The sequence below is a fragment of the Buteo buteo genome, chromosome 4, assembly GCF_964188355.1.
Source record: "Buteo buteo chromosome 4, bButBut1.hap1.1, whole genome shotgun sequence".
NCBI classification, from domain to species: domain Eukaryota; kingdom Metazoa; phylum Chordata; class Aves; order Accipitriformes; family Accipitridae; genus Buteo; species Buteo buteo.
The window spans coordinates 16,993,645-17,012,202 of NC_134174.1; the positions used below are offsets into that span (position 1 = coordinate 16,993,645).

General features: G+C 45.3%; 1 protein-coding gene across 6 annotated transcripts in view; it reads right to left on the reverse strand.

Moving 5' to 3' along the window:
* Positions 1 to 3,085: 3,085 nt before the first annotated feature.
* CELSR1 (cadherin EGF LAG seven-pass G-type receptor 1) overlaps positions 3,086 to 18,558 on the reverse strand; it is a 177,137-nt gene continuing 161,664 nt past the window's right edge. For 2 of the 6 annotated variants that reach the window (XM_075024902.1, XM_075024903.1), the window contains exons 26-35: positions 15,926 to 16,038; positions 14,510 to 14,589; positions 13,095 to 13,221; positions 10,987 to 11,112; positions 10,536 to 10,672; positions 9,924 to 10,027; positions 8,933 to 9,100; positions 7,759 to 8,001; positions 7,188 to 7,452; positions 3,086 to 5,256 (exon numbers count right to left, since the gene is read on the reverse strand). In XM_075024902.1, coding sequence (XP_074881003.1) covers positions 5,232 to 5,256; positions 7,188 to 7,452; positions 7,759 to 8,001; positions 8,933 to 9,100; positions 9,924 to 10,027; positions 10,536 to 10,672; positions 10,987 to 11,112; positions 13,095 to 13,221; positions 14,510 to 14,589; positions 15,926 to 16,038 — 1,388 coding nt within the window. In that variant the 3' untranslated portion in view covers positions 3,086 to 5,231. Of the gene's footprint in view, positions 5,257 to 7,183; positions 7,453 to 7,758; positions 8,002 to 8,932; positions 9,101 to 9,923; positions 10,028 to 10,535; positions 10,673 to 10,986; positions 11,113 to 13,094; positions 13,222 to 14,509; positions 14,590 to 15,925; positions 16,039 to 18,558 lie in introns of those variants that run through there. The other 4 variants (XM_075024905.1, XM_075024906.1, XM_075024904.1 and 1 more) reach the window with 4 other exon arrangements.

Sequence of the window (18,558 nt, forward strand, 5' to 3'; positions counted from 1 at the left end):
CACGTTAGGGCAGATGGCCCCGGGACACCCGGTAGCTCTGAGAGAGACAGGGCACCTCTCGACTTAAATGAGAATACAGAGTGGGATAGTGTCAAACAAACCGTTTACTGAAGATGCATCCCCTGGAGCAAGCTCGGCCCCGCTCCTCCTCTGCGGTGTCTCCTGACCCAGCGCAGAAGCTGGGGGTCTCATAGCAGCCTCAGCTGCCTTCACAAAGCACCGGGTCAGAGAGACATTGCTCTAGGCCTCCCTTCAGATAAAGAAAATATGCTCAGAGTATGTAATATTTGAGTCTGAAGGAGTGGATACCCTATTCATAGTGGTCTTTGAGCAGAGGGGCGGCAGCAGCAGATGTCTGACCAAGGCAGAAGGGGAGACACCAGCCCAGTAGAGAGCTCCAGGGGGCTCCTGGGGGCACTTACAAATACTTCTAAGTATTCAGAAGACAATAATGAATTAACACGGTCTCTTTGCAACACACATGTCAGATTAATCTAATTTTCTTCTTTAATACAGCGCCTGGCATGGTGGATAAAGGAGCAGCAGCAGATGGGATGCGTCTTCAGTAAACAGTTTGTTTGACACTATCCCACGCTGTATTCTCATATGCAAAACACAGTCAGTGTGGGCTGACATTAATCGGTATGAGGTAGGTGCAAAACTTGCTTGGCAAGAAGAGAAGTTTTACAAGAGCCCCCTTGGGCTTAGTTTTATTTGATATTTTCATTCACAGTTTGAATGATGAAATAAAAGGTAGCTTGTAAAGGCTGCAGATGCTGCCAAAGGACTCCAGGCATCCTCAAGGACAGCACTAAAATCCAAAATGAGTATGAGAAGCTGGAGAATGGATCCCAAAATCAAGAAACTAAAATGGAAAATGAATCCAGTGCAAACTGCTACTTACAGGGAGGAAAACTGAGCTGCGTATGTGCAAACAGGAGCATAAAGGCAAGGCAGAAGCTCTGCAGAAGAGGCTGTGGAGCCCAAATGCATCCCAGACTGGCCCTGGCACTGCAGGTGACGCTGGTGTGGATGATGATAACATCTCACCTGGGCTGCTGGGGGATCTCTTTTCTGCGACCCCCCCCAGACCTCAGCAGGAGCATCCTCTGCAGCTGAGCTGCGCGTCTAAGCATGACATAAGTATATGGACAAACTAACTCATCATGCTATGAAGTCCTATTACAGGCTATTTGCAGATGTACTGGAATTGTCATTGAGATTTTTAAGAACATCAGACAAATCCCCAGTTATCCCAGGTTGCTGGAGCAGCTGGGCAATGTGATCGCTTAGGTTACTGCAGCCTTATTGTGCCATGATGCTGCCACTGGTCCATCTCTTTGGGAGTCCTTTTTCTTACAATTTGCTTATGCCAAATGTCATTGTAAAGATTAGGACAAGAAAAGGGAATGAAATGGAATATTTTTTTATTTTTTTTTTTGGTTGTTGGTAGGCCTACTGCTTGCATTTTGTGGGCTGCTCTGGTCTCTTCTCTCTCTCTGCCATCTCCAGAAAGGCCACATTAGACCTGGGAAAGGGTTGAAGAAGGACAAGAAGGAAGGCTAAAAGGTACAGCAGGATTTCTGCACAAGGAACAATGACAGAGATCCGAGCTGTTCAGGTAGAAAGCGACAACCCAAGTGCTCTAGGATGGAGCACTTCCTCTTTGACCTGGAGAAGGTGGTTGAGAAATGATTGCTCACTGCCTCTTGTGGTTCAGGCGGCAAAGGTGTTCATCGCAGGGGACAGGAATGAAGCTGAAGACGAGTAAGAACTTCTTCTTGCTGCTTGTGACCAAATCAGGCAACCCACTGCATACCAGAAGTTTATGTGGGTTCAAAACACAACAGGACACGTTATTGGAGGAAAGAATGGGCTGCTGGAGACAAGCACAACCCCCTCTGCTGGGGTGCCCTGAGCTGCAGCATGCTGGGGGCTGTGGACCCTGCTGGGGCCACCTCGCCATGTCATGTGTGGCTGGCTGATAATCCTCTTTTCCTAAACTTCTGCTGTTGGCCATTACTGGAGACAGGATCATGGGCTGGTCTGTGAATATTTATTTGAATAATAAATAAGCCTCAGCTGATTTATGCTTTTCCACAGTAAAGTGAACTAATACTGGAGAACAAACTCAAGTATTAGTGTTACACCAAAAAGTGAACTTGTACAATAAAATTTAGAACAGTTTCCCTTTGGGCTAATTGCTTGGGTTTGTTTAATGGCATGTTTTGGCAGAGCTGTTTGCAAATCGAAGATCCTGTCTTTGATTTTGCCCCTAAATCATGACAGTAACCAGACTCTCTCCCCCTGACCTCACATACTCCCAGTTTATAGCCTAATGTTTAGAAACATTTATGGAAAAGCTGGCCAGATGATACTGAGAAATACTTGTATTTCCAGAAAGCTGGCAGACTCGTGCAGGTCACTGCTGTGCCTTGTGAGATGCGTGAACAAAGACTTGCACAACAGCCTGAAAAGTACAGAGTGAGCAAGACCATGACTTGGCCTCATTTGGCTTGAGAAAGCCAAGAATGTCCAAAAAGTTCCTTCTCACTGCAGGCTTTCATGGGCTGGGCTGGCTGCCTCACACCCTTCTAGCTCCTCTCCAACCTCCTCTTCTAAACCCAATGCTTTCCTGGCGGTCTGCTTTGCTCCAGGTTAGTGGAGGGTGTTTTTCTTCCATGGACTGTTTCCCAGGTGTGAGAAATGCCGCGGGTTTGGACTGAAAAGCAATGCATGCCGTGGTACCCTGTGCCAGCAAAGGGCACTGGGGTGTGTGTGTGTGTCTTTCCATCCATCCATCCATCCATCCATCCATCCATCCATCCGAAGCAAACTCCCCATGAGATACCACCCAGGGCTGGGAGCACCCCGCAGGGAGCAGTGCTGGCAGCTGATGCTTTACAGCCTCTGCTCCCTCGGCAAGAGTGATGGGTATGTCTACGTCCCTCCTGCTACTTTCTAAACCCCAGGAAATGCCATTTGGACCCTGAGCATCTGTACTGCACTTAAAATAAACCACCAAAAGAATACAAGTTCAAAAAAAATTTCTTAATTTATTGTAAATTCTTTCATCTGTGCTGCAATTCCAGTGTTCTGCACATTAATAAATATACATTTGTTAAAAAAAAAAACAACCTCCAGTGCCTAATCTGCCATAAAGCTTTTAAAAAGTCATAAAAATAGGTTTTAATTTTTTTGCCATTAATACAACTGACCCTCATTTACTGCAACAATTCTGATCAAAATAAAAACTACCTACATCTCACTGGGACAAAATATACATACACAGATGTAAAAACAACTAGTGTGGGTTATACACAATGCCTGAGCACACAGCCAAGTGCCAGACCCTTAAAACATTCAAAACTTTTTTCAGTCAGAAAATGTCACACAGTATGTTGCATAATTTTTAAAGGAACAGCAACCTTCCTCCCTCTCCGCTTCCAAAGGCCTCCTTGATACATTTGAAAATGCATAGGAATATAATGAAACCAAGATTACAGTACATATTATTTCATTTTTTCCTCAACTCCTGCATTTTATTTAGCTTGATTTTCTGTTTTTTTCCCTTTCAACACACACAGTTACACAAATGAAAGCCAAAAGGGCTGCTACAGTGAGCGAGGAGCTCCTGAAAGCCTTGGCAGCAGAGAGCAGGTCATGGCCACACCATTGCTGCCCTTTGAGTCGCGTATTCCCACCATGGGGAGCTGCCAGCAGAGCTCTGCCCCATGCTGTTGGATGCAAACTTTTTCACATCTTCTTTTTCCTGTTCCTGTAAACACTGCAGGAAGGTGAAGACAGTGGAGAGGCCACGCTTAACTTTCCTATACTTGTGAAACCAGCATATTTTGTGGGAAACACGAAACTTTAAGCCATCCATGTGCTTTTTGAAACACTTAGAAGGCCAGGGCTTTGTCAAAGAGCTGGGCAGTGAAACCTGGACATCCTTAAAGACTTGCATTTCTGCTTTGATTAGCAACGTGCTGCCTCCAGTGGGAAAGACATTAACAGCAAAATAAAATACTGCGCCTGAGGCAGAACTTGCCCCACAGGAGGAGGGCCCTCTTCTTGGGACACGCAAAGCGCTGTTTTGTCGCAGAGCCAGACCAAAGTCAAAACCTATCATGCAATGACACCACTTGTTTTCTTGTTCTTGGTAGGGGAAATATTTGACTTCTTCCAGGCAAGGACTGTGTTGAAATCTTAGATAAAGATAAGACTTATTTTTAGTCCTGAAGTTCAGTTGCTGAACATTTCAATGCACTTGGGAGAAGACGTCAAAACACCAAGAAATGAAAAATCAAAACATTTTTTGTGGGTTTTAGAAGAGGTTATGAAAAAAACATACTCTGTCCTTAAAGTGTTCCAAAATCTGTCAACAAAACTTATAAATTAGTCATAGATTTTGATGTAATCTTTACTGTATTACTTTGAAAACTGCATTGCATCTTAAGGTGGCTTCCATGCAAACCTCAGTTACTCTATCAAATGCCAAATTCAAGTAAAATTGTGCAATGTTCATATAAAAAATATCAAAACCTCTTTTAATTGATTTCCTATTATCAAATTAAGAAGATCAGTATAAATGTAAAATATACAAAGGAAATTTTTCTTTAGCAACACCATACAAAATATATAAAAGTATCTACACTTTTTATATATATATATAAAGGATTTTTTTTTTTCTTAAGACGACGTGTCCATAGAGGGGTGGACAGAGATGCTGGCATAGAAACGAAAGGACACTTGTTGGGATATTCCTCCCTAGAGCCCAGCAAGCCAAAGGGTTCACACTGTAGCCGGACAAAACTCCACAAGAGACGTCTCCTGGTGCTTGTCTTAAGGCTGATGGATTGACTTACTGTACGTCCACTGCGATAATAATGTGTTTTTCCTTGATTCTCCCCAGTAATAAACAACCCCTGTAGCACTGTCCGCACTGCGAGCAGGTATCTGGCCCTCACAGTGCATCCCTGTGGCCATTTCCATGCGTTTTGGCATGGGTTCATGCCGCGCGGAGAGTACCACACAGCAGCCTTATAGCAGGTGCATCCGGGCGCTGTGTCTCCGCCGCGAGCGGCCAGGAGTCTGCCATAACGTGAAACCATGTGGGAATCAATGCCCACCTTGTCCTCCTCGCTATGCGGCCACTCTGACGAAGTCCGAGGTGACCCCGCGGCGAGGAGCCCAGAACCACGCAGCAGCGATCACAGTTTCCTGATGGTTCAAATTGAAGTTTCGTTACTGCCTCTGTTAGTGAGAAGAAGTAAGCATGCAGGCTTAGGGTTAAACAGGCACAGGCAACCCACTCCACCCAAAACCACCTAATCCCTTCTAGTAAGGGCTCATGCTCCGTGAATTTACCACGCCTTGCCAATACAACGCTTGCAAGAGGGGTGCTGCCCTGGAGGGCAAGACCAGCTGGGTGAAACTTTTCCAGGTAGTACACAAGATGCACTCTTTAGAGGGAGCTCTACAGAGGGCTTGTGTTTGGCTAATGCTTAGGTGAAGATGCAAGGTTCACACACAAATCTTACAAGCTGTTAGAAACCTGGTATTTCAGACATTCATGCGATCTGCTGTCCAACAGCAGCGTCTTACATTATGCAAAAGGTGTGGAGATAAAACAGTTGCTTAGTACAAACTGGCTAGTTATTCTCCAGTAATGACTGTATTACCTGGTAGCAGGAAGTAGTTATCACTTGTTAAAAACATCTCTGTTTCCTGGCTAACCAGGATATATTTCATCTCCTGGCAACCCAAATAGGCACTTTTATAGTGAGCTGGGAATGGTCTGTGCACCCAGACAACATGGGTGTCTAAAGCACAGTGGGACAATGTCAGAGTTAAAGCTGGGTGAGAAATTTTCTCTTGGTTTGGAGAAAGAACGATACTATTATTTGTGTTAATAAAAATGAGTCTATATGCATAAGTTGTTTGCGCAGACTTTACATATGGCTATTTTCCTCATTTTAAGTGCAAGAATTGATGTGACAAGTAACAAGGTTTCTGAGAATACCCTTTGGCTGAGACCTTGCTCAGCCTTTTGTTAATGTTTAATTTAGTTTACAATGGCAAATACGCACACTGATCGCCAGGCAGTCGGTGGGAATTGTGCACCTGGTAATTTAGGGTCAGTAGCTTGACACGGCACTTTCTCTGCAGCCTTTGGATCTCCTGCCCCAGCAATGGTTTCCCTCTGCCCAGTGGACACCCATGCCAGGCTCCCCTCAGCCTAGCTCCTTTCCCCACCAAAACACTGGACTTCCTCAGGGGTCCTCTTCGCTGGGGTCTTGCCCCAACCTGCCCTGCTCCCTGCTGGCTGCCAGACACCCACAACAGCTCTTGCCGGTCTTACTGGACATGCATCAAGAAGTGCTGCTCCATGTTTACCCTCTGCTTCTCCTCCTCCTTCCGTACCTGGTACTGGCCACATTAACTGCACCCCGTTAGTGATAGGTCCCTAATGGCCCCAAACACTCTCCCTGACACAAAAGGGGAGAACAGGTAAAAAACAGAGGGGAAACCAAATGTTCCCATGGTCCAAGGGGGGTGAAGGTGAGGGGCTGAGGGCACAGAAGCAGTAGCAGGGGGTGGTCCCGAGCAGAGCATCCCTGAGGGCATGCATGGCTCTCAGGACCACAGGTGGGCATTGGTAAACCATCCCAGATGCCTGGCAGCATGAGGGAGTGGAAAAAGCCCATCCTTGTTCTGGTGATGTGTGTAGCCAAGGGCTGGGGAAGGTGATGACCTCGGCAGCTCACCAGGCAGGGAAGGGATAGATAATTCATGTGGATGTGGGAGCCCAGTTCGCTGTGACCAGGGGGCACCATGCCAAGCGCAGCAAGTCCCACGGCAAGATGATGGGGCAGAGCTAGGTTGCTCTAGTCCACAGAGTGCCAGTAACACATCAGCTTGCCACGTCGGAGGATGCCAGGGTGACCGGTAACAGGTGTCTGTCACGGCACCTTGCCCGTGATACCTATTTTGGCCTTCTCCATCAGTGAAACACTGTGGCTTGGGGACACAGTATGGACAAGCCATCAGGACAGTCACTGGTGCAGGACACTGGTCCAGTCACCAGGTGAAATCCTTGCTTACGTGGGAGTTTGGGACTGGAAAGTGGAGGGAGAGACCAGAGCCATGTGAGGTCTGCCAGGGCATCCCAGTGTGGCACTTACTCTGAGTCTGAGGTGTCAGCATGTCCTGTTCCCACTTGGACGTTCATGGCCATGCCGTTGAGCTGGTCTCGAGACTGCTCCCTCCGAGCATTTTTTACTGTCACCCCCGAATCCGAGGGAGAGCGGACCCCATCATTTGTCCCCAGGGAAGTACTCCTGGATGAGATCGTGGTCTGATTGTAATCCGATAGCTTTTCCCGCAGTCGATTCTTCATATTCTTATCCACCAGCGGGGGAGGGTAGGTGACTTTATTTTTTAAGATGCCTGTTAGGGAAAAGAGGGAATAATGAGAATTTTGAAACATATCAGTAATTTCCTTCATCAAGCTGAACACATCCAAGAAGCGACATTTTATATTTCTTAATCAGACTTCTAGTTTGTCACTTTATTTCAAAACCAAAAGATTAGACTTCAGCAACTACCTGCTAACTTCCCATGGTGTATCTGGTTACACAGGTTGGAGCCATTTGGAAAGTGTTCTTCCCTGATAGAGCTACCATATGAACTAATTAATGCTCATTAACCCCCCAGCCTTCTAATCCAGCTGTGAGGCAAAGTTGGCTGCACTACCTTTCCTCTGCTCCGGCTGCTGGTTATTCTGGTGGGACAGAGGTCTGTTCTCCTTCTGCTGCCCTTCATTCTCCTTGTCCTGCGGTGCTTCGTTGCTGTGGTTCACCTGGTTTTCCCTGTGAAGCTCTACGTTGACCTTGGTCTCGACTTTGAGTTTCTGTTTCCCGCTCGGGTCCTCACTGTCGCTGGCCGTTACGCACTCTGTGGGCCAATAGGGTTTCACATGATTGGGAAGGGTATCAACTGCAATGCAAAAAAACACTAGCTCGAAAACCACTTTTGGTATGTTTTCTTAACCACTGCCCAGCCAGTCCTGTTCCCTGTGGCTGGGGAGGAGCTGTGTGTCAAACCAGAGCAAATGTTCAGATGATCCTTGCTGGACTGCACTGCCCTCAGGGTGCAGCGAGCCCCCAAAAACACACCTGGTAGGATGGCAGGGCGTCCAAACCCTTCCCAGAGCAAGGTCACTGGCTCTATTATGGAGAAGTGTGAGGCAAACCTGTCCTCTCAACTCTCGAGGGCCAGCGATCCCACCGGCTCCTTGGGGAGGTTGGCTTCTTAAGGGTGAGGGCACTCAAGGCACCTTATGCTCTGCCTATGCAGAGCACTGGCACACAGCCTGGACGTTTGTCAGTCAAAGCTGACTATCTTTAGGACAAGATGAACTATGCATAGAAATGCCTACACCCTGCCACACAGTATTGATATTAATGGCCAGTGATCTCCAACTCTTTAGGTCCAGGATCTACCTGACACCACTAAATCCACATGCCTGTATTGCATGAGGAGAGGCAGGTATTTCTTTCCCCTGCCCTCAAAACAACCAGCTTCTCCCTCCTCTTCTTCTTCCTTCATATGAGACTTTGCTGGCAGGGCAGCACCATTGCCAAGTGCTGTTGGGACCTGCCTGCAAAGCGCATTCTCTGCCTGAGCACCATAAGTTGCAGATTTGCTGAAGCATCCTTTCACTTGTGCTCAGCCACCCCTGTGAACAAGCCTTTGGAAGGAAGAAAGGTCTCTAAGCTGGGGACAACAAGGATCTCTGCAGAAGCAAGGCACAGTGGTAGGGATGCTGTCTCAGCTGTATGGTAGATTGGCAAATTTGTCCCATCTACTCTAAAGCTATTTTATAGAAGGGAATAAATCCACTGCTCTCCCCTCACACTGGTAGTACCTTTGGGTGTGCTGTGGATTGGGCCACGTTCATTATTTTTGGAAGTAGACGTGTTCCACTTTTTCTCCGTCTCGAGCCCATCTTCCTCACTGTCCGATGAATGGGAGGAGGCATAAGAGCTGCTGTGTTCATCGAGGGACAGTTCACTGTCAGAGTCTGAATCGTGTTCTACAAATGCGGAAAGGGGAAACAAAGTGATGAAAGTGTGGACAGGAGTTGAACAAATCTGACAAATGCACAAGGAGAAAGAAAAGGCAGGCCTCTGGTTCAGGCTGTGCCAGGGATGAGCTCTTACATCCGTAAGTGTACATAGGATTAATTCACAAGGACTGCAGCATTCATCTAAGTAATTATGAGAAGCACGACTGCTCAGCTCAGCTAGTGGGCAGGACCTTTTATGTGCATGGGAGGTGCAGAACAGGATGGGGACACTTTTTTCCCTATTCAATATGCAGAACAGTAACTCCATAGGATCTTAACACAACACACAGGCAAACCAAGGTACCTAGAAATATCAAGAATCTGCAAATGCACTTAAAAAACCTTAAAAACTGCTACAAGGCAACAAAATTTAACGTCAAGACCCAAATGAAAGGAAATCAGACACGAGACACTTCTGATTTTCTTGTACAAAGCACACTGTAGTAAAGGAGGATATTGCCTCAAGGACTCAAACGTTAAAAGATCTCCAATTAAAAATCAAGAGCAACAGCACATAATTTGTGAGAAAGAAAGGGGACGCCAGAAACTGTCAACAGCTGTGACAGCTGTCAGATTAAACTGAACCATCACAAGAAGCAGATACATGATATTTCCATTCCAGGATTCCCTAGTAAGGCAGCCATTGCATAGCTCATTATGCCAAGAGCATAACAAGAATGAGACACACCAAGTCAGACTAACTATTCTTCCTATTACAGAAGCCTTTGAAAAAAGTGCTGAGAAGGAGAAGGTGCACAACTGGGCCAAAACATTTAGAAATAATTCTTACCATTGGATTTTGATGGATTCCTATGAAAAATGGAGGAATCTGCTTCAGTCTGACCAGCCCTTGCTTGACTTGAGGATCCACTGAGCTTATGAGCAGCCTCATCCCTTTGAGAACAAAAACAGAGGACAACTTTCTTTGTTACTTTACTGTTCTTAACAACAAGGCAGACATGCAGATGAGATTCTTCCAGTCAAACGCAAACAGCTGCAGTGGATACTAGCCAGCCTGTGCTTGACTGTCAACGTGGTCACTTTTACAACAAGACATAGGTGATCCTAATGTAGCTGTCTGCCTTTGGCCACATGAATCACACTCTGAAAAAGCCTGAAGTTAATAAGCTAAATTGCACTCCTTGAGGCACGTCTGAATTTTAACAGGCAAGCAGCGTGGCCCATATAGTTAACATAAGTTATGTTAACCACTGCATTGTTGGAACTCCCCACTGAAGATGCATGCAAAAGAAAATGCATGAAAGAAAATGACAGTCACATAAAACAGAACTGTTAAGATATAAAACAAGTAGCATTTGAACCACAACATTTCTGTTTTCCACAAGAGCAATGAAAAGGGAAAGGCAAGCACCTGGAAGCCATGCACCTGCCACCTGATTACCTGAGAATATAAGCAAGGTAGCTATTGTGGCTCTTGGCTGACCTGACGGTGCTTTCTAGGGAGACAGTGGATTCCCCAATAGTTGTGCGATACATATTTGGCTCTTCTATATATGTGTTGTTACAGTTCAGAGATCGCTGAAGAAAAAAAAAAAGAAACAAAGCAATAGTGAATGATCCTACCAAAAGCCCACATTACCCACGAATGTATTAAGTTATGAAAGAACCAAGTGGTTTTTGATGCTGAGGAAAAGAATTCTCTCCTCTCAGAAGTTTTAATTAAAATAGTAATCAAAAGTTTTGAGAGTAATCTTTGTACATCAGTAATCTTTGTACAAGTCACTGAAAGCGATCAGACAATTCACTTAATTACAGACAAGCCACCTACAAATTTATTTTAGGTAACTGCTGCCAGCAAAAGGATGGTTTTTTTCCCAGTGTTTTTTCCTTACAGTTAATAATGTAGCTCTTGTTGCAGTGGAATCGTCTGGAAGAGGTTTCTTCCCAGTTAAAGTGTTCTTCAAGTGCTTCCTGACCTCTTTGTTAAATATGCAGTGGAAGAAGAAAATGAACAGCCCCTGGATTGTTTTAGAGAGAGGAAGAATAAATGTAAATGATTTATTACTGCCAAACTGCAAATACAGATATTAGAGAAGAGCTGTTTTGAAACAACTGCTGAATTCTAGTTCACAGACCATGATTTCAATAGCAATAACTATTTTCTGTCTTTGACTGAAATGGCATTGATTGATCTCCTCAGACTTCTTCATAATTTCCTTCCAAGTTCAAATGCACATAAAAGGCCTGGGAAAATATACACAAGTGTTCCTCCAGGGTTTACAGAGCAGAGCTTGTGGTAGGTGCCACCCTCCCTTGTCATTTGGGAAGAAACTTTCTTCTCAAAATATCCAACAGGGACCTCAATGTCCCACTGGAAGACATGGCAGGGAGTTTCAGGGTTCTACTTGCACTAAGATTTTAGAGCTTTTACACTGATGATGAGACAAAATCCATAGCAGCACATAAAAAATATCATAGCCTTTAGTGAAAACCACTGGAAATGGGGAACTTGTCTGGTAGGTGTCCTTAATACTGTTGTTGCTAAGAGAACTTTAGAAAGCCTTTTGAGACATGGAGGGATATTGGAGGCACAGAGGTCCCAACTTTTGCCTCACACGTTCCTTGGTTCAGCAATACCTCCTGGTGGGAAAATCACTAAAATACCCAGGGCTGGGCAGTTTTTGGCTACCAGGAACACACATTAACAGCTTTCACTGCGGGCAGGGGGCATGCACGTGTGTGCTGTCAGATGTATTTGCTCTGAGGGAATTCATGCAGCTGCCAAATTGTTATCAATTTTGGTTGGAGGTATAGTATATAGAAGCCAGTCACTCATGAAGTTGCAGCTGTACCAACATCACAAGATGCCTGCATTTCACGATTTCAGCCAAAGCAATTGACTTAGAGTAACTTTAAACTTCAAGCTCACTTTCCAAACATTCAATCAAATGCAATCTTAGCTGGCATTAGCACTTTGGGATTATTCATTAATAAAATTCACATAAATGTCTCTTTAAAAATACAAGTTCAAAGAAGGCAATGACGTGAAACGCCACATACCACTGTGCCTCTCTGGGCAAGTTTGGAGAATTCCAGCTGCTGACTTTCCTCCGTCTCATCAGGTTTATATTTAATTTAATTTTTGTTTAGGCTTGTGGAAGCCTGGTTCTACAGCCTGAGCAGGTGTATTTATTTCAGAGCATACCAGTTGCAGTGGCAAAATAACCTTGCTCCAGGCTGGCCTATCTGGTGTGCTTCCAGGGCATGGACAGTCATCTCCGGAGGAGACCCGACAGACTTCTTTTTTTGTTTGGCTGCAATTTGTGGCTGTTGTGCTGCAGCTGACGAGTGCCCTGCTAGCACTAGCTGTTTTAATAGCAGAGGCACTTGCCAGGACAGTTACTATCATCCTTGGTCACATTCAAATTGTGACCAACATGAAGCTTCATGACTACTTCCATGCCAGGTCTCCTACAAATAACTATTTTCTGCAACTTTAATCAACGAGTGTGTACACTAGGACAGGCAACCTACTAAAACCCTAATGCAACAAGTTGTATTTTAAAATCATTATTTGACTCATTTCTTTAAACAGTAACTTAATTTGTGAAAGCCTTGAACTTGGAGCCATCCACTCTGGGTGAAATAAAACAGTCTCATGTTTGCGGTAGCAACAGAATGACTCTTAACAATGAGCACACAGAAGACAGTAACAAAGATTTTGTCTCCAGAATGATAGAGGTATAATTGCCTACTGTTATTTATCTGTCACACGTTACAATAGTAGAGCACTTATCTTTAGAATGACTAAAAGTGAGAGATGCAATTACTCAAAGTTATGGTTTTGGTGAAAACAACCCTCTCTTTGAGAAAAGAAAGCAAAAATTGTACTTGACACCTGTCTTCTTCTGAAATTAGCTCATGTTTAGCAGGTTTTTGGAGGTCTGGGCTCAGCAGTGCTCCCCAACGACTACCACAGACAAGACGCCATCCAACTTACCTGCAGGCAGCTGAAAATGGCAAAGAGATAGTGAAACGTCATGACGTCGCTGTTCACTGCCATCAGCCCCAGCAGCCATGTGGCACTGATAAGCAGCAAGAGCAGGAATGCCGTTCGCAGCACAGAGCTGTAAAGCAAACACAGATGGGCACTTGCAGTGGGACAGGATACAAGAGAACAGCCCAACTTCTCTGCAGAGGCAGTGCTATGTCCCCAACGATTTGGCAACTGGAAAGGCCCTTTGGGAAAATTAGGGCAGTGTTCACCAGCTCCCAGTTCCCAAATCTCTCATTGCACTACTCAATGACTTAGCATACTCAGGTAAAAAAAAGGTGATTTCTTTTCAAGTTCATTTCCAAGGTTTTCTTTAAACAAACCAGGCTGTTTGCCAAGTCCATGCTGTTCAGCCTTGTTGACTCTGAGGAAGACATCTGGGCGGTAAAAGGCCACGTCCGTCTCATTTCTGTTTGTCAAGTTCACTCTCACATTCCTTCTCAACATTACAGACCAAGGTTTTGTATTGAGGGCACTCAGGGGAATATTTATTTGCTTAAAAACATTATTTCCACAGACACTTTCAAAAGATGGCCACAATTCTAGTGGCAAAAGTTTTGTATTATGAGTAAAATAAGTGCCATTAAGTAGCAATTATACTCCATTTATTTAGGGAGATTTAAAAAGGAAACAAAAAAATTACCCAACAGCCAGGGCTGAATAAATAGCCAGAAGTCATCTTTTGAAATCTCATACAGCTACCCATTTGAAAAAAAAAAGGGCTGTCTTGCCACTAGCTAATCACATTTCAGTTCACAGGTAAATTCCGAGCTTTGGGCAAAACAGACGTTAATGGGAACAGGCTGCCACAGCAGCTCAGGAAGGCGGCAGGTTGCAGCTTGTGAGGCTTTCTGCTCGTCCTACCGGGAGCAGGATAGGGGGAGGTTGGCTGGCCCTCAGCACAGGAACCTCAACGGGTCTCTGCCACGACATGGCTGGTAACCCAGGCATTTGTGAGGGGAGACCTTTGTGAGCAACGGGTGAGCACAGGGAGACCCAGAATTACATCTACGTGGTCATACCACGGGCAGAAGTGAAGTGACAGTGTCGTAGGGAGTATGACGAAAGATCTGGAAGGACTGTAATGATACCATCCAGAGACCAGACCTTTCCCTCTCCCCTCACTTCTCGTGCCTACACTTGGTGGTGGTGCAGAGAACCATGGTGGAGGTTTTACAGAGCCTCCAAGGGAACCCCAGGAATAGGCGCTAGTGAAGCAGCTCCAGTTGCCTCTACCAATGCTAATTGTCTCCTCCAAATATCTTTTTTATTTCCTGCTCCAACACTTGCTTTTAGGCAATTCTATTTCTTTCTTATTCCTGGCCAGAACTTTTTCTATAGGTTTTTGAACCCAAACTTACATGACTCCAGTTTTTTCAAATGAACGTTGCCTTCGTCTGCACGATGCTTTCATTGCTAGTATAAAGATGACAGTGTTTACCTGAAAGAGAAATTGAAATAACAGCATGGATTCTTTATGTACATTTGTTAGAGCTCAGGTTTCAGTGAAAATGCAATTTTTATCCTAAAATGGTTCATGGTGCCAAGAATATTTTTCCTTCAATTTACAGTTCCATGACTTATCTTGTTTCAAGCCAACATAGTCAGGAACATTCTGGGACTTGATCTGGATGAAACCCAGTAAGATGGCCCTATGCGAAGAGGCTTGAGTGAAAGATAAAAACTCAAGAATGGCTGTCCTTGTACAGACCAGAGTCCACTCAGCCCAGCACCCTGTTTCAGCTGGGCCAAACCAGAATATAAGAATACAATAATAGAGAAAGCATATAGTGACAATTCCTCTGAATATTCCTCCAGATTCCACTGATTTCCACAGCTGGGATGTACTAGGTGGGGTGGTGCATTTGTATTTAATCACTCATAGTAAGTATCAATGCAGAGAATTTGTCTGGTCATTCACTATCCAAAACCGTGCAGAGCTTTACCACCGCCATTATCCTGTTTCTGGGAGTTTCTAACTTAACTCACTGTGGAGAAACAATGCAGCTCATCCTGTTTGTTCTGGATCTGCCGTCTCCTGCTACCACTTCTGTTGGAAAAGACACTGAATGGTTGGCTCCACAGTCATTTTCCCCAGACCACCATGCTGTTATAGGCTCCTTCCTTCCCCCCTTCTCTGCAGCCTTCTTTTCTCTAGGCTGAAGGCTCCTAGTCCACTTAGCTGGTCCTCCAGTGGGGGTTTTCCCATGTCTCTGATGACTCCTGACCACAGCCTACACCGCTTCCAGGTCTACTTCATACTTTGTGAGATGAGGAAACCAGAACTGCCCTTGGTATTCAAGATAGAGTCACACCACGAATATTTATCTCCTGGTGCTCTGTTACTGAGGGAAGCTTTAAGGGAGAAGTTAAACACCAGCCCATTCTTTAAAATTCCTCAAATTTGAATTATTTAATATTCCTTTAGGACTTCTGGATGCAGTGACTTGTTATGGCTCATTTTGTTGATTTGTTTAATAAGCTCACCACCAATCAACCCTTCAAACATAGAACAAAGCAAATGGGAAAAAATAAATAGGTTTCTGGCCATACAGCCATTGCTCCACAAGCAATCTTTGACTGGCAAGCAGCCCTCTGATTTCCAGGAGCTTAGCTCATGTCTTATCTGTTTAAGCAAAAGAGGCAACCTCAAGTACATTGGCTTCAAATGTAAAAAATACAGTCGCTTTGCATTATGACTACTGTTTGACAAAACAGAAAAGAAAAGGTAGCAGTAAGGAAGAGGCAGCTCTGGATGCCACCTCCACCATACTTACAACTACAACAATTACGATGGGCCCAGCGAAACTCCAGATGAGGGTGTCATGAACAGACAACCAGCAGAAATCAGGGTTCCCATAGCCTTGTGGATCCAGACCAACAGCAAGCCCTGGGTCACAAAATGGAGAGAAAGTACATCAGAAAGATGTTGCTGAGATCTTCTATATAACCAGGCACACTTTCAAATCACTGTCTAACAAAATGATAATGGCAAAATGTGTTCAACAGGACAGCCTGGGAAGTCAAAATCAAGGCAAATATTGAAATAAAACTTTTGTAAGTCAACCTTTATGTTGGTCACTCCATATCAAATTATACTACGAGTTTTGCCTATCAGAGCGAAGTTCAGCTGCATAGAAATGACAATAAATGCAAGTCCCATATTAATTCTGTTTCAGCACAGTTTTATAGTCATACTCACACAGTGTGATGAAGCCTTCAGGGTGAGTGACATGTTGAGGAATTTCAATAAGCCTATGCAGCAGAATGACATGAATCATAACTGAGGAGATGCCTACACTACAAAAAAAAGTGCATTCTTAACTGCTGTGAGCTTGCTGTCACTAAAATAACACCAGAGACAACGGAACCTGGGAACTCACGGGAGTTAACCACTTGAGGTCAGGTGGGATTCATTTTGAGATGCCATCCCAGGTACCTCACTTTGCTTTCAGCGCTGTTTGAAATGGAGTTTGCTAAAGCCCCTAAGGCAATTGAGTTAAGAACACACCTTTTACTGTTTTATTTTTCAAAGCCTGGACAATTCTATGGGATTCTCTGAGTCCAACCTCCACCTGCTGATTTACAGTGCTGCCTGATTTGGTGACCTACACCTTGCCCATATGGTGACAGACTGGGATTGCCACCTTTGACCTGCAAAATCATAGAATCACAGAATCATTTAGGTTGGAAAAGACCTTTAAGATCATTGAGTCCAACTATTAACCTAACACTGCCAAGTCCACCACTAAACCATGTCCCTAAGCACCAAGTCTACATGTCTTTTAAATACCTCCGGGAACGGTGACTCAACAACTTCCCTGGGCAGCCTGTTCCAATGCTTGACAACCCTTTCAGTGAAGAAATTTTTCCTAACATCCAATCTGAACCTCCCCCTGGTGCAACTTGAGGCCATTTCCTCTTGTCCTATCACTTGTTACTTTGGAGAAGAGATCAACACCCACCTCACTACAACCTCCTTTCTGGTAGTTGTAGGGAGCGATAACGTCTCCCCTCAGCCTCCTTTTCTCCAGAGTAAACAACCCCAGTTCCCTCAGCGGCTCCTCATAGGTCTTGTGCTCTAGACCCTTCACCAGCTTTGTTGCTTTTCTTTGGACCTGCCCGCGCATCTCAATGTCTTTATTGTAGTGAGGGGCCCAAAACTGAACACAGTACTCGAGGTGCAGCCTCACCAGTGCTGAGTACAGGGGGACAATCACTTCCCTAGTCCTGCTGGCCACACCATTTCTCATACAAGCCAGGATGCTGTTGGCCTTCTTGGCCACCTGGGCACACTGCTGGCTCATATTCAGCCAGCTGCCAACCAGCACCCCCAGGTTTGCTGGGCAGCTTTCCAGCCACTCTTCCCCCAGCCTGTAGCGCTGCATGGGGTTGTTGTGACCCAAGTGCGGGACCCAGCACTTGGCCTGGTTGAACCTCATACAGTTGGCCCTTGGCCCATCGACCCAGCCTGTCCAGACCCCTCTGTAGAGCCTTCCTACCCTCGAGCAGATCAACAATCCCGCCCAACTTGGTATCATCTCCAAACTTTCCAACGGTGCACTCAATCCCCTCGACCAGATCATTGATAAAGATATTAAACAGAACTGGCCCCAATATTGAGCCCTGGGGAGCACCACTCGTGACTGGCCACCAACTGGATTTAACTCCATTCACCACAGCTCTTTGGGCCCGGCCATCCCGCCAGTTTTTTATCCAGCAATGAGTATGCCCATCCAAGCCATGAGCAGCCAGTTTCTCCAGGGGAATGCTATGGGAAGCAGCGTCAAAGGCTTTACTAAAGCACAGCCTTTCCCTCATCCACTAAGTGGGTCACCTTTTCATAGGCAAGCAGGACCTGCCTTTCATAAACCCATGCTGACTGGGCCTGATCGCCTGGTTGTCCTGTACGTGCCACAGGATGGCACCCAAGATGATCTGCTCCATACCTTTCTCTGGCACCAAGATCTGCTCCATAACCTTCCCTGGCTGACAGGCCTGTAGTTCCCCAGATCCTCCTTCCGGCCCTTCTTGTAGATGGGCATCACATTTGCTAACCTTCACTCAACTGGAACTTCCCTGGTTAGCCAGGACTGCTGATAAATGATGGAAAGTGGCTCGGTGAGCACTTCTGCCATCTCCCTCAGTACCCTTAGGTGGATCCTGTCTGGGCCCATAGACCTGTGTGTGTCTAAGTGGTGTAGCACATTGCTAACCATTTCCCCTTGGATTATGGGGGGCTTCATTCTGCTCCTCATCCCTGTCTTCCAGCTCAGGGGGCTGCGTACCTGGAGAACAACTGGTCTTACTATTAAAGACTGAGGGAAAGAAGGCATTAAGTACCTCAGCCTTTTCCTCATCCTTTGTCGTGATGTTTCCCCCCACATCCAATAAAGGATGGAGATTCTCC